The sequence below is a fragment of the Nothoprocta perdicaria genome, unplaced genomic scaffold (assembly GCF_003342845.1).
Source record: "Nothoprocta perdicaria isolate Ctin4 unplaced genomic scaffold, notPer1 scaffold_39, whole genome shotgun sequence".
In the NCBI taxonomy this organism is placed as follows: Eukaryota; Metazoa; Chordata; class Aves; order Tinamiformes; family Tinamidae; genus Nothoprocta; species Nothoprocta perdicaria.
The window spans coordinates 1546668-1568578 of NW_020455632.1; the positions used below are offsets into that span (position 1 = coordinate 1546668).

A 21911-nucleotide genomic window follows, 5' to 3' on the forward strand; every position below is an offset into this window, starting at 1 on the left:
CCTGATTAGCTTCTCACCTTGACCTTTTTTTTCTGACTCCACAGAACCAGTACAGTTTCCATGCACTTTTATGGTCATTACATGCCAATATTTAGTTAAGTGTCTAACTACTCCTGCCTGGTTCTGAGCTGCTCGGTGATGTTGGCTGGGAGCACGAGATGGATGGAGAGGAGCCAAGTGCTGACAGGCTTGTGTGCCTGGGCTACAGGTGCTCTGAAAGACCAGGGAGCCTTGGGCAGACTTTAGCTCTTTGGTTTCGCTCACCTGTAGCTATCTGCCCCAGATCCTACCCCATAACAAAGTCTCCAACCATTCACATACTCAACRGCAGACATGGAAACAGTCTACCTGAGTTCAATGGAGCTACCTGTATGCCTGCGCTACGCATACACTTCACATTTTGCAAGACTCCTAGAAGATGAAGGTGGCTGAGGACACTCCCGAGCTGCAGTTGATGGAAGTGTTTGCTGGAGAAGCCTCATTATAGTCTGCTTGCTACGTAGCCTCCCAGTAGAGTCATAAATATTGAGCCGTATGAACGCAGTGTTGCCYGCTACGACTGTTCTTAGTTTTATGGACTGAGTGGGGATTAGCAGCATCGAACACGGTTACACTGTCACTAATAGCAGCAGGGCAGCAGCTGCGTTGGAAAACATTTATTTTTCATGGTCCCCAACGCACTTTGCATTGACCCTGGGGCAGCTGGCAAGAAAGCCGATATGACATTTCTCTCTGATCGTCTATATGTAGCGAAGAGATTTGCCAAATGGAAGATGAGCTTCCCGAATGTCAGCAAAGACACGACCCCTGTCCTCAAGAGCTCACACTCAAAAATGACAAGAAAACAACATGTGAAGAAAATTACACCAGCAAAGAGTCGGGAAGGCGGATGACAGGTAGCAACGTTAAGTAAGAACAAGTGTGGTCCTCTTCTGCACATGGGTATTTGGCCAAATCTTGATGCTTGGAGAGATGCTCACCTCCCTTCTATAAGCAAAGAAAGAGGTTCTTGCCTGGCACGCAKCGGTACCAGAGAAGCTTTGCTCTTTATGAGCAATCCACATGCAAAGGGGGACAAGGGGTTCACAAACCACTTAACAAATGGCAAAATATTTGCCAGAAAAGCAAGCAAAATGGTACTCTAAACCAGTGTCCTCAGGATGAGGGATGGCAGGAGAGCAGGGACACAAACTGAGCCATGGGTGGAAGGCACGTGGGGTTTGTTTGAGCGTTCCTGACATTTCTTTAAAGGTCAGTTTGTCAYTCAACATCTCACAGTGGCCACGCAATGCTCGGCCACCTCCAGTGGTGGAYGCAGCGCGCACTCACCGGCACTTCCATCGTTTTGGATTATCCATCCAGTTCTCACCTTCYATTTTGGTGAGAAGGAGCAGGCAARYGCCAGCCCCCACCTAACACATCCTGCCTGGGCTTTGATTTCAAGCCTACCTCCATGGGGTTCAATCCTTGGTTTAGGTGTGGGTGAAACTGAAAATTAAACCTGGGTTTAGGTGTCACCCACCATGGCACCCCCCAGCAGCACTGGGTGATCCCTGGGAGGAAGRGGGATATTTAAGGAAGTTTGGGGAACTCTGCATACTTCAATAAACTCTTAAGCCGAGCAAGGAGAGAGCAGGATAGACTCTTGAAGAACCTTCCATGTCTAAGACCTGTTTTAACAGAGATCAGTCCTCCTTCACTATTTGAACACAAACCCCATCAATAATACCATTAAGCCGCCACTGCAGTTCATGATTTTGCCTTATGTTCACTGTCAACATCTGCTGCTTTCCCTGCCAAAGAGGGTGATCGGGGCCATGAGACTGCATTTACATCCTTGCTGCGCCCTGGACTGTGATGCTCTGCAGGGCACTTCTCTCTCTGCCACCCTGAGATGGCACCCGCTGCTTTCCCATCCCACCAGTCTCCAAACCAGGACTCAATGCTTCCCATCCATCCCTGAGTTCAAATTCCGAGCTCCTCAGCTTGCTTGATCAATACTTGCTCAGGAGAAAGTTTGAAGAGGAGGGAAAAGAAAAAGAAAAAAAAAGGATTAGGAAAAAAACAAAATCGACACAAAGAGCAATCAATCAGTGTAAGTTTATATTTTAAAAGTAAATGCTTGCAAACAGGAGGAAAAGAAAAACACCTAAAAAAATATATATATATATATATATATCTGCAACTCCCCAGTGCTTGGATTGCGTTAAACATTCAGGGCGGCAGCAGATAACATAATCACAATGCACAGCAGGGTCCTCCATGAAGAATGGGTACAGGACTCTTAAAAGGTTATTACAGCAAATTTAAGTGAACCAATTGCACCAACAGCAGAGAGCAGCTAAACAGAGGTTTTCAGGACTCCTATTCCGATCACCAAGTCTCATTCCAACTGGTTCAATTTGATCGAACAATCAAAAAGTCAAATGATATGAAGAAAGATATTTCCTCCCGTAAATTGAAAAAGGTAGAGTGGGAGCTCATTTCGATTCCCTGCCTGCAAAGGCATTTATTTATTTATTTCTGAGCTCTTGTAAGAAGGTTTCTGTGCTGGCACAGCCTCCTCCGTGCTCATGCTGAGTGCGGAGAGATGGGACAGAAGGGTTATGGACACTGACACTACCCATCTCTGGACTTCTGTCCAAGAACAGTCATCTCCAAAGCAAGTCAGGGCACAAGATAGGAAACTGAGATCTATTAAGTCTTAAGTTGCTCATCAAATAGACTCATAAACTGTGTTCCTGCAAACTGGTGGCAAATTTGGCAGATATTTGGGGTTGATAGGTTGAGGAAAGCAAGGCACCAGAGGTCCTCAAGAAATAATGCCCCAGGTAAGTAAAGCAAAGCATTGCTTCTACATCCCCCTTAGAAGAGGTCAATCCAAACATCCTCCTGCATTTCCATCTAGGCTCTGTCACAAACAGGCCACTGGACACATGTTGTGACAAATACTTCAGAAACACTGTCTGGCACTGCAAAGTCTCCTGGGTCTTTCACAGTTTATCAGCTCTCCCTCGCAGTCGAAGCCAAATCCCCCGCACACAGCGATGTGGGTGTTAGCTCTGCTCTTCAGTGTTCACACAGGCTGCTCCACATGCAAGTGGGTGTTTCCTTGCAGCCCTGTGTGGGGCTCTTCGAAGCTCTTTGCTCATGGAATCGGGTAATTTCTGTTAATAGAAGGCATTTGCAAACTGTTTCCCCAAAACAAGATGTATGGCTAAGCATTCCCTGGAGGGCTGGAAATAGAAGTGTGCAGATGAACGTGGGGCCGGGCAAGAGGATATAACCATAGCCTTGGACTTCCCCCAGGCCTGGCAACTGTCACAGGTTTATTGGGCCTTCATTGGCAGAAAGCAGTATTATTTTCTATTCAATGATGCAGTGCAAGAGAAAGAGAGCAGACAGCCTACTAAGTGAAAAATCAATTGTGCAGGTAGCGAGAGGCATTTCTACTTCAACGCTTAATGGATAACATGATCTTTCATACCAGCTATATGCCAAMGTCCAGCCAGTGTCTAACACAATCTCTTATTTCCAGATCCCGAAAAAGGATAAAAACTCCCTGCCATTAGGAACATCTACAGAACATGCTTTACATTCTGATGTAGGAGCTCAGTTTTCTACCAAAAGGTGGGTTCTATGCAACAGCTTCCTATTTCTATATAATACATATCCCTTATAATATGAACTTCTTTTTACAATAGGAGAAGGAATTCAGCAACCATCCTATGACAACTGCARCAGTGTGGACCACACCATCTTACAGCACAGGTCTCCAGGCAAAAAGAATTGATAAAGTGGATAAATGTGATTGTGATCCTTACTGTTCAGAGACCACTCAGTCAAGTCAGAAACTGTGGAGTCCAGTAAGCACAGAATCACAGAATCACTGAATGGCTAAGGTTGGAAGGGAGAGATCTGGATTATCTCTAGAGCTCATTTAATCCAACCCCCCCTGCTCCAGCAGGGACAACTTCACCACATGGCACAGAGTGGCATCCAGGCGGGTCTGGAAGATCTCCAGAGAAGGAGACTCCACAACCTCCCTGGGCAGCCTGTTCCAGGGCTCTGTCACCCTCACAGGAAAGAAGTTCTTCCTCACATGGAGATGGAACTTCCTGGGTTTCAACTTATACCCTATTGCCCCTTGTCTTATCACTGGCCACCACTGAGAAGAGTTTGGCCCCTTCCCCCCTACATTGTCCCTTCAGATACTTATACATACTAATYAGATCCCCTCTTAGCCCTCTCTTCTCCAAGCTGAACAGGCCCAAGTCACTCAGTCTTTCTTCACACAAGAGATGTTCTAGTCCCTTAATCATCTTTGTTGCCCCCTCTAGAAGCTCCATGYCCCTCTTATAATGGCAGGYCCAGAACTGCACAAAGTTCTAAGCACATCCAGACTTGCCTCAACCCAAAGGCTTCCCAGGAGATAGGAAACTAAACTGGGCCAGGACCTGCTCTATGGCTCTGGGGCCAAATGATACGACCTGGCCCCATTCATATATTATACTTGCTTATCCTCCAAAATAGGGTGACTATATCCAAAGAGCCGATTGGGAATGGCTCCTGGCCCTTGCTAATCCCCAATCCTTGCTTGAGAATTGTTTATGACAGTGCTTGTTGGCCAAGGCTGAACTCCAGGCAGAGCCTGTGCTAACAATTTAATGGTATAKATGGTCATGTTCCAGCTTTTGGGCCCCTGCCTTGGCACTGCTTAAGCTACTAGGAGAGACTTAGCCAAATGCAGTTGTATTGCGAGCAGAGCTGGCTGCAAAATGGACACAAAACAGAAATAAGCATATCTGACCAAAATTAAAATTAAATTTGGTGTGCATTTTCATAATTCCCTTCYTCATTTCTTTTTTTTTTTCTTTTTCAAAATTTTATTTTCCAATCATCCTAATTTCCACGGAAGTGCTGTATCCACTGAAACAACAGAAGGTCAGAGCTGCTGCGGTGGGTGCCAGTTGTATTTCATTTTTCCCCATGAATCAATGGCAGTTGCCAGCAAGCGATGGTGCTTCCAGTAAAGTCAGATAAGCTCTGGGAAATGTCAGAAGAATTTAAATTAAGTATCTGATGGAACATGGGGAGAAGGTCAAAGAAGTCAGGAGAAAAGTACAAAGGCAAAAAGCAAAATGAACGAGACCTTTGCAGCATTGCTTAATTTCTGTGTTTCATCTCCTAGCTCAAAGAGCCGGGTACAGAACTGCACATAACTCCGTATCTGCTGCATCTCGCTTAGCTTTGGAAACATCTTTGTCCTCATCAAAAGAAGGACCCAAAGGGTCATTAGCACAGAGTGAATTCATCTCCTTGCCAATGCCTGCTGAGGTGGTCTAAGCAAGACTGGCTTTGCAGAGCTCTTGCTGGGGATAAAGTACATTCCATGTCCTTGAACCTTCGGAACCATGGAAGTCATCCTCCCTTTCCTAATGGCTAATGTTGAGTGAGGTCGTTTGGGGACTTGCCCACTTGAGTCTGGAAGGTTAGTAAAGACAAAATAAAGATTGTTAATTTAAAATAATTAAAAAATAAAGATTGTTAATTTAAAATAATTAAAGATAATTGAATTTTTAGATGTCTTGATGTAAGCTCCTACTTTTGACTGTTTTGAAAGGATCCCCCCTGACTACACAGTTCATTTCATGGAAGAGCAAGCTCTTTTTTTTTTTGAGCACTCATGCTTAGCTTAGCTGACCTGCCCCTTTAGCAGTGACGAAACCAAAGGCAATTTATGGGAAAACTCAGGAATTATCTATATAACATAAAGATAGAAATGAAGACAAATTTTCTTCAACGTTGGCTGTAAAAGTCAGAACTTAGATGAATTCTAAAATATCTTGAAAGAACATTTTCCCCCTAGAGCTAAATGTTATTGCAAATCACTTCATATTTCTAAGCAGGCTGAGAACACCAGGTGAGCAGCAGCTTTGTATGTGGCAAACACAGTGTGTGTGACCCTTGTCTTCAGAAATTGTACCTGCATGTTTGTCTTCCTTAATTAAAGTGGCTATGTTTTTAGGAGAATTATGAATGCATATGACCTTAAAAGCCTTGAGTTTCACACATGAGAGGCTCCGATCCCACAAAACCTACCGAAAGAATTATCACAAATAGGAGAAAAATAAATGTGATGGAGTTTAAAACTTCATGTGCAAGAATGGGATTAAATACAGTCAATTTTTCCTGTATCATCCAGCTTGAAGAGCCTTACGAAGATAACTACTAGACCTTTAAAAGCAGGGGTGATAATGATAATTAAAGGAAGCCTAGAAACAGAATAACAGCATCCAATCTATGTGGGGTATCGCTATTGCTCAGCTTTTGAGGAATAGGAAGATAAATTATTCAGTCTTACTTCGTCTCAGCATGAGGTAGGAATTCTAAAGGAAACAAGCTGTTCAAAAACAAAACTGTGATGATTATGCCAAGACAGGAGCTAGGCTCAGAAGATGTAAAATAAATCTGAAATTCTAGTATTTACCAGCCCATGAGGATGCTGGGTATATTCATGTTGGTGGCTTTCTGCTGCTCTCGTTGCTGTAGCTCAGTGTCTTGCACTAAAGAGCTGTAAATGGGAGAAGGTACCTGAGGAGCAGTAACCCATAGAGGGGAACAATCCCTTCCTTTGAACTGCTGGCTACTCTCKTGCTGTTACATCCCAGCTGCATGGGATTATTTCAACCCAAGTGTAGGACTCTGCGTTTGCCGTCACTGAGGTTCACAAGGTTCCCATTAGACCATTTTTTCCAGTCTTTCTAGGTCCCTTTGGCCAGTAGCCCAACCCTGTAGCACCCTGACAGCTCCCCTCCACTTGGTTGTTTTTTTTTCTGCATTCTTCCCATTCTCCACATCATTACTAAAGGTAAATGGCATCAGTCCCAGTATTGAMCAAGAGTAACTAACTGGCTGCCAGTTGGACTTTGAACTGTTGCCTACTACTCTCCCTGAGCCACTTTTCCATCCATTTTGCAGTTGACTCACTAATTACACATCCCTCTACTTCACTTAAAAGGGTGCTATGGGACTATGTCAAAAGTCTTGCTGAAGTTAAAGTAAATAAAAGCCTCAGAGGTCCTCTTTGGCCATCAGGTCAGTCATCTCATCACATGGCAATGAGATTGGGCTGGTGTGGCGGCTTGCAGGACCTTCTGGTCCTTCGTGTGCCTGGACCTCCAAGCAAGATTTGCTCTACAAGCTTCCTAGGTGCTGTGGTTAGGGTGACCAGCTCCTGGATTATTCTTGTCCATCTGGAAGACAGGTGGGATACATGTCTGYTGTCATGAGGACCCTTCCCCTGGTCACCATGACCTTTCAAGGATGTTAGAAAGTGGCTTCAGAAAGACATTAGCTGTCTCCTTCAAGATTCTTGCATACATCCAATTTGGTCCTATAGACTTGTACCTTCCCCGTTTACTGAAATGATCTAGATGATCTCCAGAGGTCCCTTCCAACCTTGAACATTCTGTGATTCTGTGATCTATAAAAGAATCTTCCTCTCTCACGGGATGTGCTTCAACCTCCCACACTCCACGGACTCCACGTCCGTTCGCCACACACAGGCGAACGGACGTGGAGGACCCTGACAGCAGCAGCAGGTCTTGCCAGTGAGGCCAAGACAGAGAAGACATCATACAGCTCAGCTTCTTCCTCATGCCTCCAGGGCAGCCTCTCTCTGCTTCCACACACCTCCTTTCTGCATTCAGGCTCCGTCAGGATTCCCCTGTTCAGCCTCGGTGGCCTCCAGCCAGTCCTGCTTGACTTCCCTTACACCTCTGAGCAACTCCTGTGCCTTGAGGACGTTTTCATGGCTGAATTATCGGACCCTGCTGCCCCTCGGGGGGCGCCGCTGGGTCCTGTTCTACAAGGCCACATCCTAGGGCATGAAAAGAAAATGCATTTGCAAGGGAACACAGGGTCCAATTATGCCCAGCATTGCTATTTGGTGATGCTCCACTTGCTAGCAGACAACTGCATCTCAGAGCATGATYTCAGTGGTTTGGAATGCACATACTTTGTACAACACATTGAGTTCCCCTGTGATGAAAGGGTAACTTTAATTATATAGGATATTATCATATAAACAGTATATAGTCTTCAACATTCAGATTATACAGCCAAAAAGACTTCTCTTTCTTGACATGTTTGTGCAACAACTTAGCAGGAGTAAATGTTATTCACATACCTCTCTGTGCTTTGTTTCAGGATTACCATAAAAGACCTGGGATCATAAACACTAAGAACTAACCCTACGATATGAAGAATTTATTACTAGTTATTATTCATTATTTATACAGCGGGTGCATCTCTCTCTGCACACAAACACTGCTTTACAGACAGCCTATATTTCTCGGCAGAACTCCTACAAGCTTTGTTTTCCAAAGTGAAGCGGTTTGGAGAYGCTAAATTGTAGCAGGGATCAACCAGAGATATTCCAGCTTGACAGCAGCAGGCAACAACTGAAACAAGAAAGGCAGGCGGACTTGTGGGAGAACTCAGAACAGACAGTTCCTCCACACCAAAGGAAAACGTGCATTTTATTTGSTGAAAAGTGCCTGTCCTGTCCAAGAATAGAGTGTTTCAGCCCTTAACCCAACACTTGGATGTTTAGCAAGGCTTAACATTTCAAGAGCAGAGAAAACTCAACAAAGCAACGCAGGTACCAGCAAGTTTCTCCCTATTCTGGTTTCCACTTTGAAAGCCAGTGGCTGATCTTCAATCCACAGCAGAGTTGCCTCCASGGAGTGAAGCTGGTGTTGGGAACATGGGTGAGGAATTCCTGCCATTGTTCCCCTTACAATAAGTTTCACCACACTCCCAAAAGAGTAACTGGCTGCGTTTCCATTCGCCCACAAGATATTTGCACTTTGTGAGAGCTGCTCGCATGGGGCCAAGAGCTGCCCATGGGACCAAGAGCTGCCCATGGGRCCAAGAGCTGCCCATGGGACGCGGCATCTGCAGAGACCACGAGAGTCACAAGTTCCTGGTGGTGATCTTCCAGAGTCTGGGCCCCTTTTCAAGARAATTGCTGGCATGGTAGGCAGGGAGGTGGTGCTACGTTAATGCCAGTGGGCAGTGTGTCCTGCGATGCCTACGGTGCATCTGCCCGCGCCAGCATTTGCAGGTGCAACGTTCAGCAGGACCTCRAGCCGGGCAGCAGAGCTTAATATTCTGTTTATCACTCTCCGGGCCAAATTAATTTTATGTCTGCCAGCTTCATCGACTACCGCGGTATCAAGCAGATACTCGAGCTCCCTAGAAATAACAAGGAGCAGCGAAGCCCGGTGCAATTCTGTTTCTTTTTTTTCTTTTCATTTGCTTCATTTGTTTTGCAACAATTTCTAAGCCCAAGACTGCAAATCAATCAGCAATTTCAGGAAACCAATGCCATCAAGAAGATATTACCTGCTCAGCAAACAGTTTATTTTCTTTCTGATATGCATTAAACTTGTGCTTTAAAAATGAACAGYGTTTTTGCTGTTACTTCTAACAGAAATTATAGTATTTGGATACTCCACCCAACCACTTGTTCAGCTTTGCACAAACTCTGCATCAGGCTCCTTTGTACCTAACGTGCAACTTAATCTACTTGTCCCTTCCCTCAGTGATTTTCTCCAACATTATCCACTTCATACAATGTCAAAATAAAAAATTACCTTGTTGAGAAAAGACCAGCTTGTTTGAAGGTTATTTCTGCTGCTGAAGTAGGGATTGACAACAAAAATTATAGGAAACTGCAAAGTCATTAGTCATAAAATTATTTTTGTAGATAAGTGTATGGTTACAAATTTTCTTATGAAGCACATATGCCTCCTGAGTGGCAGGCATCTACCCTGTTGTGTTTTAATGGATAATCTGCAATTAATACATAGGAAAGCACAGCAATGATGAGAGGTGAAAATAAAAACAATTCTGAAATGCTTACATCCTGGCCAACACACATTTTACTTATGTTATTGGATATTATTGATACTTACTCCTTTTGGAAGTCGAGATACTTTTACAAAGTCTAGAAATAGCCCTTTTATCATTTTTTTTTAATCCAAAGCTGTCATGTTTCTGACCTTGTAAGTACTTGACTGTGTCAATTAGTGCTTCAAACGTGCCGCCTTTCATCTTCAAATGGAGCTGGGACTAGAAACTGGCCAGACCTCTTAGCTCTTTCAACACATGATAAACACATTGCAAGTCAAAAAAAAAAAAAAAAAAAAAAAGAATCCAAGCAGATTTTTACCACTTGGCAGCTTAATTAGGATGCCAGGACTTTCAGACCCATTCCAGTCCAATCAATTGTCCATGAAAGTCCACAGACTAAACCCATATTTTGTCAGCTTTGATTTCTATGCTATCAAGCAGGTATAGAAGTATGGATGAGAAGAAGTGATATATTATCAGCACAAGTTAAGCCCTCCCTAGGACTACAGGTCCTACAGGTCACCTCCTCGCACGTGGACCCCATACAGGTGGCCCAGTTTGGCCGCTGAGATCTTGGTCCATATTGGGTCAATCCCAAGATATAGATCGTGCAAAGTGTAAGGAACGTTCAGACCTGCGGAGCCAGGACGATGTGACCTGGGGCCACGGAGATCCTGTCCTTACCTGCTGTTACAAATCACAGCACATTATGCACTCAAGGACATTGCTCGATTTCCTAAACAACCAATTTAATATCCTAATATAATCAGAGCTTCACCTACAGCAGAAGTCTCTGCACAGCTGGGAGAGGTCTTGCATCTCACAGACTAGGAAACCTGGACACGGCTCAATTTTCAGCGGTTATCCACAGGTAGAAACATGGCCTTGGAACAACCACTTGCACTTTCTGACATCCAGCCTTGGAGGTCTGACATCTAATCACACCAATTTGCCAAAGGAAATTGGGAGGATCTGTAACAGGGCCTTTTGCCGTGATTGCACTTGGTCTGCGCTGTCACACGGTGTCCAGATCAAAGCATTGACCAGCTGCCATYTGAAACGGTGACCAAAATATGTCAACTATCAACACAAGCCCCTGGGGGACCGGCTGGGTAGTTTTGCACAGGGTACTGAACAGCAAACCCTCTGTACTTCATCCCTGCATGTTTTGACTGTTTTGGAGCAACCGGGTATTCCAATATTTATAATCTCTCTCTTTATGCAAGCCTCTTATGTTTTATAATAAAAAGAGTACATAAATTTCAGTTACCGTCGCAGCGCAAATTGTTGCATGTAATTAATCATATACAACATAAGGCGTAACTTGGAGAAACAATGTGTGTTTATTTTTCCTCTGCTTAATCAATATTTTAAATATTTGTGGAAGCCGTGCAGCAGCTTAGCAAATCCCCTCCGCAGAAGGCAGAGGAAGGGGGCAGGCAATCCCAGTGCTGCGACGTGCTGCAAACTGGCACCAGGCTGCTGTGGGGGCAACTAAACTGTTTTGTGCCTTAAAGGGCAGAAAACACGCAGAATTTTACTTCCATGCAGTTCAATTTTACCTCTTTGCATGATTCAACCATACCAACTTGTCCTTGCTTTAAAATAAGATTTTTTTCCCTCCCAGCACCATTTTTTTAGTGGTACTTGGAGGAGTGCATGGAGACGATGACAACGAGGGCTGGTTTTCTCTTGCAGCCCTTGCCTGGCTTTCCACAAAGGCAAACAGATGTTTCACCATCTTCATCTCCTCTCCCACATCTTCACTGTGGCTGACCACAGAAGGGTCAGTGCTTTGGTAGCAAGAGCAYTCCAATCTGAAAAGTTATAGGCAGGGCAATAAGTATAGGAGGAGGCCAGGATCACATCTCAGTTATGGTATTTAAAGCCTGGAGACTATATAGTTATCCCTGAGCTCGGCTGGAGAAAATCCTATCAAAACTGAAGSCTGGCTTTTTTTATAAGATTTGTCATAGGTTTAACCTTGAGAATAACAAATCATTAAGTGTGTGGGGGCTTAAGAATCAATTTATGTTCCAAGCAAAGGGTTTTTAAAATTAAGGGTGAAAAAAAAAATAGATCTTGCCTGGTTTTGCCCAGATTCTGTTGATGTATCAATCTTTCCAGGCATTTAAAAATAATATAGAGATGATAAAAGTAAATGTTCTATAACCAAAAAATCTCTTGGTAATAAAATTTCAAATTACAGCCCATGACAACACTTCTAAATTGAAGCTGTGATACAGGAGCTTTGATGGAGAAAATTGTACAAGTAACTCGCAAAGTAATTCGGAGAAGCAACAAAGAATGAAGGTGCTGCTGCGATGAACAGGAAACAGAGCTGGAATGTTGTGCCGCATCCTTAAATGAATTTTAGAATGTTTTGTGGCCATATCTTAAGTGGTGCTGCAGTCTTATATGGATTTCTTTGATGGCTCCCTTCTACAAACCGATAATCTCCTTGCACACACACACCCACAAACAAAAAAAAAAAAAAAAAAAAAAAAAAAAAAGAAAAAAGAATCTACCACATACACACAAAGACAAAGCTGAACTCAATCATCATACATGGCTGGATTCAAAGAAGAAATAAATTCAATCAATATGTGGCAGCTCAATGGCAGGAACTGCCCTCTTCATCTCTCCTGTTGACCACCATGAGCATTCAGGTGCTTCAGGGAGTGTCTCCAGAGAAGGTCTCCAAACACTTCCTTCACGCTGAGKCAGCTGTGGGAACTGTTCTGTGGCCCCGAAATTTGGAAAAAGGACCAAGGAAGAAAAGCCAACTTGAGGGAAAAATTAAATAACATTCCTGATGTGTTCTGACTGCCACAGATGAGATGGATTTAGAGCAGCATGAAAGGTCATAGTTATTTTGCTTAGCAAAAATATAGCTAAGGAAAATATGGCTTTTTTATTTGTTTGTTAAATAACCCAGACCAAGTACTTAAATGTGCCAGATCTAGTAGTGTGATTTGTACAAAAGCATCTGCAGTAAGAAGGTTACAGGTATGCTTTGAGAATAAATTTCAAAGATCTGCAAAGTATGATTAGTTCTAGAGTTCTCCTTCACATTAATAATTAGTCATATATTCCTTCTAAAGCCCTCCACCAAAAGGTGTAAAAACCTCCAAAAACATAAAAGCACAGAGTGAACCCGGGCCCCTCACAGGTGGTATTATGTATGTTAAACTTCCCTCTGATGAGTGTTTCACATCTCTTCAACAGTTCATTAGATCATCACTTTCTCTTTCCCTTCCCACACTTTTTCTTCTCATATACGTATTACAGCTTGGGATATATAAACTTGTATAATCTTGTTTGGTAAAGACCAAACAGTCCAGCCCAAGTGGATAGTCCAGCAGTCCTAAAATCTATTTATCTCTAAATTCCTAAATTGATCAATTCCATCACCAGAACAGAGAGCATCACAGTTCCTTTATAAGTTTTCTTTTTCTCCATTATGCATTTGTTATACCATTCAGTTACTCAAGAGCTGGAGGACAGAAATACGATTAATGAGAGTCAATACAGCTAGAAAACTTCATTTCAGTTTTTGACAAAATTGTAACTTGTTTGGATAATATGTAATGGTGGAAGATGGCAGGTATGTTTAAAAAACATAGACTTAGCACTGCACAACGTCTTGGATTAAGAACTTTGCACTTTACAACGGTGGTGTTCAAAGGATTAAGCTCTAGTCAACTGACAATTTTTTTCTAAAAATAGCTGCTAACGGGAAACCATTCAACACATGTGACAAGAATTGATAGGCAGCAAATGTTAACACAACTTTTCAACCGAGATTTTGAAGCAATCATTAAAAACACTGCAACATTTGGATAAAATAAAATAAAATAAACACTAAAATGAGCAGAGAGTAAGGAGAAACAGGCTTTTGTGCAAAATGATGAGTTTTTGTATGATGAAAAGCAAAGTTATACATCTAGGAAAAAGGAAAATAAGGTCATCCCTATCGACAGGTGACTATCCAGGAAAGCAATTAACCTGGAAATGGATGGCTGGCCTCCATGTTTGGAGATCTTCAAACCTGTTTAAGAAGATATGCTAAAGTCAAAACTGATTGCTGGGTGAAGCTAAAACAACTGAATAGACAAGGACTTAGGTTACATGATCTAATGGGGGTCCTTCCTAGCCTCAGCTTTCTGAAAGACTCTTAGTTTGGGATTATTGAACAAGGAGAAAGGGGTTTTAATCTATTTGTGCACATTTTTATTATGTATAATTTCTTTGCTAATTTATTTGTGCGCAATGTCCCTGCCTGTTTGAGGTACCCCCTTGTCACTTAGATGAATGACATGTGCTCTAATGTTGAGGAAGGTTCAGGTTCTAGAAAAGGAACTAATGAATCAAATCCTGTTCCCAATCACAAAAGAGTATCAAGAAATTCAGCTTAAGATGATACTTGCCTCCCACAAGCTGCTACCCCATAAACATGCTCACAAAAAGGCAGCAGAGGGTAGACCGCGACCTTTCCACAGCCCAAGGCAACTTAGCATATTCCTGTAATTGCATTTCCTTCTGACTTTAGACTTCCCCATTATATAGGTTTAATTTTTTATGGTTAATCATTATCTGGATTCTACAGGCAAAAGTCACCAGCTAGGGAAATTGCTAACCATCTGAATTAAAACCACAAGTGTAAATCTGCTGTGTTCGAAGCAGAGACACAGAGCCAGGCAGGGTGAACATGAGTATGTATGAGCACCTGATGTTTTTCTCTGACACCGTTCCACATCATTAGTTGGAAGCTTGCCACCATATCTTTACATCTCTGTTGATCCTACCTCACTTCTCTCTCAAAGTTTTTTTCTTCTCCGGTACATGGAATTTGAAATATTTAGAACTGTTCAGCTCAATCACAATAGAAAAGGCAAGGGCAAAGACTGTAAGTATTTTTGCACATGAACTTTATGGGAGATTATAGAGCTGATTAACAGCTCTCTGAGTAAAAAACTGTCCCATGCCACCCCTACTCTTGCCTATTTATTGCTTTTGATCTATTTATGCCAAAACATTGTCACTAATGAAAGCCATCAGAAAAATGCCTAATAAGGTAATTTAGAAAACAATTCACACTGAACATATGATCAAAAGGCATTTAACTCGCTGTTCCTGCCTCCTTTCCCCAGTAAACACATGGTTTAATGGCACTGCTCTGCCTCCACAGGCACTTGAACATCTGGGAGAAGAGCTGATCAACTGCAGACAACAGTTGGTCCCTAAGGTGTACACCCAGGAACAAAGGTCAAGTCAAATGAAATGACTGTGTTGACTTCAAATTTGTGCCAATCTTCTCCTGACAAGGCATGATTGAAATGCATCTATCTGAGCCTAACATCTGGAGAACCCTAAATACGTTTTGATCAGGATCTGATTGGCTTCATTTAAATTAAAATAATTTGAAGGCACCATGGCAAATTTTTTAAATCAATCACACTGCAAACTTCAGCCTAATGCTTCTTTCTGCAGCACTGACCTTGTTTTGCTACAGTGTGAAAAAAGAATCAATATAATAATGGCACTGCAGTAAAAATTCAGCTTGCTCTTGGCTTACTTTAAATAACTTCACCGTCTCGTTCCTCCTGTTTGAGCCTCTGTATCCGCTGCTTGCAGATATTAAAATGAAACCAAGTTGAAAGAGAACATTAAGCATCTTAAAACGAAACCAAGCAGTGCTTCTGGCTCAAGTTGCTCATGCTATGGCCACCTTCACAGCTTGCCAGGGGTTCGGGTTCCCCAGATGTCCTACCTGTATTTATATGCAGAACCCCCATTTCATAACTTCCTCCAAATTTCTGCTGCAATAACCATTTGTACTTTGCAGACTTCACTCTTGGGGGTGAAGACCTTCGCCCTCCAGTGAAGAATGCAGTCACCAGAGGTGAACCTGTTGTGCACTGGCTTAACATGCGAGAAGACCATCCCCAAGATGGTCAAGCAGAAAGACAGTGGGTGCCTCAGGCTGTCACAGACAGCCTGGACACAGGTAGTGCTGATGGGAGAGAAGCCTCTGCGCTGCTCAGCCCTGAGCCASTCAGGGACATGGGAAACCTCCGTCATGGAGGAAGAACCATCTCCTCAGACACATGCACAACACCAGAAAGAGCAAAAGACAAAATGTTGGTGGACATTTGCTTTTTGTACATTGCAAACATGGCTTTCATGGGGGGGCAGGCGTGGCTGCCTTCCCTGGGCCTGGTGTCACTGCTCATAAGATGAAAAGTAAATCCTTACTTTGGTAGTGGCCGCCGCGGACGAGTTGGCCACCAGGCTGGTGATGGCCTCGCTGCCGCCGGTGGTGCCTGGCACTGTGGCTGGCGTGGGCAGGCGGGAGGGCACAATGGGCAAGGGCAACAGGCCAGGCCGGGCGCTGCCCGTGCCGCCAGCGCCGCTGCTGCAGCTCCCGCTGCCGACGTGGTTGCCGTTGGCGCTCCATTCCCGGCGGTCCCAGCCGGCGCGATAGTCTCTTTCGAAGCGACTGTGGTGCCGGGACATCTCACTGGAGGGTGGCTGCTTCTCGAAGGGCACTCGAGAGCTTGCCTGCAAGATGGAAAGCAAAGAGACCATGTTGCAAATCCCAGCAGTGAGGCCCCTCTGTGACGCTCTTGCCCCATTCCCAACACGGCAAGTCCTTGCCAAACCCAGCCTGCACTAAGAGGCTCTTATTCCTTCTCACCAAGCTAAACTGGAAACTGGAAAATACCTCAAGAATTCCTCAAGATTTCCTCAAGGATTCACACGAGCACCTGTGGACAACAACAAACATGTGGTGCAGAGACCCTCTCTCAAGGTCTACCCTGAAGCTACAAAACATCGTTTACCCAAATGTTGCCACCAAGCAACAAGCAACAGCACCCAAGTAAAGGAAAATCAAGCTAGAAACAATCATCTGTCAAGTCCTCTGAGAGCAGGAAAATATTCCTGGCAGCTTGCTCTGGCAGGTCTCTCAATAGTCCTTAGATCATTTCTGCRGCTCCCGATATGTCAGCAAATATTAATCCTAAAGCTCAGATAGAGAGAGCTAAATCTACCTGCTAAATCTATTCATTGCTTTTCTATTTTTCAAAGTCAAATGACACTTGACCTTCTCCCCATCCTCTTTGTTGCTAGACCTCCTCTCAGGAAACCCCTCCTAGAAGACTTTGTTCCAAAACATCTGGGGCCCCTCCTGGAGTCACCGGTTGCACAGGTCACCATCACCTGCCTCCTCCCGTTCTTTTGGGTAAATTTAAGGTACTTAATGCACCCATCATCAAATGACCAAGTGATCATCAAATGACCAAATCACTTTGTGTGAATGCCCTGTCCTTATCACCTCCTGCCAGTCTTGCTATTATTTTTTATCAGCCACGATCAAGATGTCTGAACCCCTGTGAGCTGAGACTCTCAACTTCAACCCCTCGTTTCAGTAATGTTGCGCCACCTAAAGCCATTAGCAGTTCCTTCTGCCAGTTTCCTAACCTACAAAATGGCTGGAGTGATGCAGTTTTCCTAGTTCTGAGTAACATGGAGTTTGCGGCATTTAGTATTGAAAAGCAGGATTCAAAAATATATATATGTATGTATTTATTCACATGAATAAATAATGAATATCTAGGTCACTGCAGCATCTCAATTATTTTATTTGCATCACACAATCTAATAAATTATTTGTAATAATAACATCAGGTCAGGTGAAGCTGTTTTGCTTCACAGATTCTTTAACACAAAACTGGATAATAAAAGTATCTGTTTATAATGGCTGAGGAGTGGAGCTGGCACCAAGCTCACCCAGAAACTTACAGATAACAAGCTACTTCAGAGGTATCACTTAGCAGTAGTATAAAATAATGGTCCTTCCAACAATGTCAGTATTTGTAAAAGGCAAATAACCCCCCTCTTATGACTGAATCTATCCTATTAAAGGCTCATGTAGTTCCCACAATCTTCAACCAAAGACTGACCCAAAGACAGCTCTCCGCCAGACCTGAACCTGCAAAGGATCTTGCTCTGCTTTGCAGACAGGAGCTCATGTCAGAGCTCAAGAAGATGCCAACAAGAAAGTAACACACTAACATTCTTCCCAATGGAAAAGAACCTTTGGTTTGTTTYGATTTTCTCCTTGGGAATCAGATACAAGATTTCACTGGATGATTTCAAGGAACAGGGATCATTGTTCCTCACTTAAGGTCTATTCTTTCTTTTATTATTTTCTGTGGTCTTTTGATCCAAACTTTCTGCAGGACCTCATGGCAAAGCCACAGATACATATGGACCAGGGCATGACCCAGGGGCACAGAGGTGTTCAGATGCTTCACTGATAACAGAAACTTTTGATTTAGTAGAGGATGAAAGAAAAAAAATAAAAGTAAAAAGTTTTCCTTCTAGTGGCCACTCTCTGAGAATAAACCTGGGATCTCTAGATAATGGGATAAAATTTCAACATTTACATTTAATTCAGCAGAGAGCASTGGAAAATCCACTTCTTTGTCCAGCTAGCATATTTTATGATGTTCCCAATAAAAAGAAAAGAAAAGTGACAGCTCAGAATCTTATTTGCTCTGTGTGTGCCATTAAATATACGTTGCTTGCTTTAATGTGTCATTTCTGGCTGGGTACAGATATTTGACAGCAACAAGATGTGCAGAAAAACCTGGGGGTATAACTAGCTAATAAATGAGTATTCAATTGCTAGTGCTTGTTATTAATTGTTTAAAATTAGAAACAATATAAAATGTTCTCATAAATAGCTGCTGGCTGAGGTAAGAAACAGTTTGTGAGCAAGTCGGCTAATTTTTAAATATATTTTTGGATCCAGAGTTTATGCTTTGTCTAGGCTATTTTTGTCAGGGATCAGAATAATAATAACAAATGCCRAAAATGTACTTGGTACTCATAGGATAAGCTTATCCAACAAACTTTCCTGAGCCAAGAATAAGCATAATTTTCTTCTGCACAGGATTTGACACAGGACAGCATAACACATCCCAAGAAACGGTCCTGAGGAGGTCCATAAAAACACGTGCAGCAAGAGCAGTGAGGACAGCAATGCTGCAGCAAGGATGTACAAGCATTTTCATCCCAACTCAGTTTTCAATGTTCCCCAAATAAGCAAATTTAGGCTACAGTTTTTCAAATATGGATTTGTTTAGAAGATTTATTTTACTTTTCTTAAGAACAAGCCATCTGGCTGCGGAGAAAGGGAGAAAGGAGAAAGACCAGTAATCTACAAATCTCTCCTCTAGTTTCTCCTTTATAAAGCATGCTTATCTCAACACTCCAACTGTGCATGCATGTTTTTCTCTTCTAGGTCCTTAAAATAGCTTGAGGTCCTTAAATACCACTGTGGAAGATAAGTTTGTTACCTTGTTTTTCAGTTTTGGAGAACCAACACTGCCTCAGGTCAGCCTTGGCTGATCATAAATCCATTGACCTCAGTTTTGGGGCCAATTTTTCAGCTAGCACTAAGCTGCACACTACCATTTCTGGAAGTTAGTTCCCCGTCAGATCAGCCTCAAGCTATCTCAGATATGTCTGTGCTACCTTAGAGCCATAAAATTTCAATGTAGACAGAGCCAGCAATAAAAAGAACWTCTGCTTTGCGCATCTCAGTACAAAAGTCCATGGGAGGGGATGCTACATGTGGTTACTGCTCAAAATCTCAGTGCAGCTAATTCAGCTGACATACTATCTASTGAAGGTGGTAAAGTCAATGAGACAGGCTTTCCCTACTGTCTACTCAAGATGTAATCASTCGAATAGCTGGGTGTCTTTAATCTTGCCTGGAAAGGAAATGTCACATAGAATCAAAGGACTTTAGTGTGCAACCAAAAGGAACAAAAATTTTCTTGGGGAGGGGCATCACTTAATAGAGGTGGAGAGAYGACAGAAACGCACAGCTGTTTTTGGATGAGCTGATAAACTCAAAGCAAAATGATTGAATTGGTGTTATGGGAGAGCTGTGGAAAAGCTATACACTAAAGAACTGTCATTGAGCAACCAGAGGGAAATAAAATCCAATGAAAAATCTGAAACTAGGTTTAGGGATACGGCAAAGCAACCAAATGCCTCTCTCAGTCGCTGGAAAATGCATCACTGAGTACGATTTGGAAAGATCATGCAAAGCTGAGAGAGCCCTCAGGATTTCAGAGCAAGGTCACCCAGCATCTCGGGAGCCCAGTGTCATGATTATACCAAAATGTGACCCTTTCCTCCATAATTTACTCTCACAGTAGGAAGGGCTGGGAGAGACTAACAGGGTAATGATGCAATTCTGAGAGCTCTTCTGAGAGGTTGGGAAGGCCTCTCTCCTGGCCCTCATAGGTGCCTTGCCAACAAGCAATGCAGTAGGTGAGAAAGACCATAACCATTACTCTTGAGAAGAACTGAAATGTGCGACTTCTCCTGCTAGTGAAAATAACTTTTTCTACAACGTGGAGCTTTAGAAATTTCTCATATAAATAACTCTTCGATGATGAAATCAGAAAATAGCTTCTGCAGAACGTAAGCACCTTGGGGACTAAACTAAGGGACATCTATATATAGGTGTGACTAATTCTTCAAATTTCCCTAAAGCACTTTGACAATATTGAAATTTTCCTCCCGTCCTTGCCTTCCATGGTACTTATTTTGCACCACCTCTCTTCTGCACAACCATTTGCTCCTTGTTTCCACAGCTTTCCCACACATACACTGACACGAGAAAAGGTTTAGAGGCATTTGAGATAGCAGTGTGCTAACTACGGGCCTCTTACCAGGTTCAAACAGATCACAGCTGCCGAATTATTAAGCTAAAGTGATTAACATTTCATTTTATGCCCAATACATTTAACGTAGCCCTTCCTCCCGCAAGCCCAAAGCACTCACTGTTTCGCAGAAAAAAAAAATTCCTATTCACGTTCCCCTAAATGAGAGACCGTCTTGAGCCTTGGAGCAGCTTTTCCCTGGCTCTCCACGCTTCTCTAGTCAAGGTCTCCTTAAAATGTCTGTCCTCGCAGATATAAATACAAGGAAAAACAGGCTTTCAGCCAGTCTGAGAGCTAGAGAATCAGATTTCTTAGACTATAGTCAACTTCATTAAGTGACTTCAAAAATAAAGGTCAAGCTTTTAATTTAAATTTTTCCTGGGTAAGCATTTGTTTCTAAATTTACCTTTTTAAATAATAACATTAGAGAAATATGATCGACAAGAGAGGCTGAGAGACATAGCTACGGAAGTAGATACACAATCATTAGGGAAATGGAAGAAAATAAGAGAGAAAGAGTTTGAAACATTAAAATAAGCAGCTAAATAGCCTTATGCATTTCCAGAATGGATGAACAGAAGCCCAGATAAAATAGCTTATTAGAAAGCCTCACAATCAGTTAAGTGCATGCAAAGCATAAGTATTTTATGAGATCCACACAAAATAAAACAGGGATGAGCAAGAAGGGAGAGATTTGCTGTAATCAGATCTAGCATGAAGAACTGTAACTGATAAAGAAGAAGAGGTCTAAGTGCCTAAGCTTGAATGATTTCAGATATATGCTGCAGGGGAAATGTTCGGGGATGCAGTTTTATCAGAGCATGCCAACACAGGAGCCTCTTCCTGAAGCAGGAGACACCCATTTACGTATAAGACATCAAAATGTATCAGTGCTACAGTGAATTCAGATGAAATTTCATGGTAAGGTTGCAGATGCACCTAAATTACACATAYGTAAATGCGACCTAAAAATGTTACAAATAATACAGTGTGTGGGTAGACCTGGCACCTCCAGGAGTCAGTTCTTGCTTTAAAAATGTGACTAACATGAATGTTTTATTCGAGTTCAGTGTTCTTTATAACCTATGAAGTCTTTCTTAGAAACATGGAGCATCGTTGTTATAAGCCTACATGGATCTGACTAATCCATTTTCACAATTTTGACTTAAGTTCCTTTTTTTTCCATTTGGGTAACTTCATTGAAAGGCTTCTTTGTTAGACGAAGGCAGTAGGAATCCAATC

The 21911-nt window shown here is 42.7% G+C and overlaps 1 protein-coding gene across 1 annotated transcript in view; it reads right to left on the reverse strand.

The window, feature by feature from the left end:
* KLHL29 (kelch like family member 29) overlaps nt 1-21911 on the reverse strand; it is a 328883-nt gene that overhangs the window by 185780 nt on the left and 121192 nt on the right. The window contains exon 4 of the mRNA XM_026044925.1: nt 16180-16485. Within this exon, the coding sequence (XP_025900710.1) occupies nt 16180-16485 (306 nt within the window). The remainder of the gene's footprint in view (nt 1-16179; nt 16486-21911) is intronic.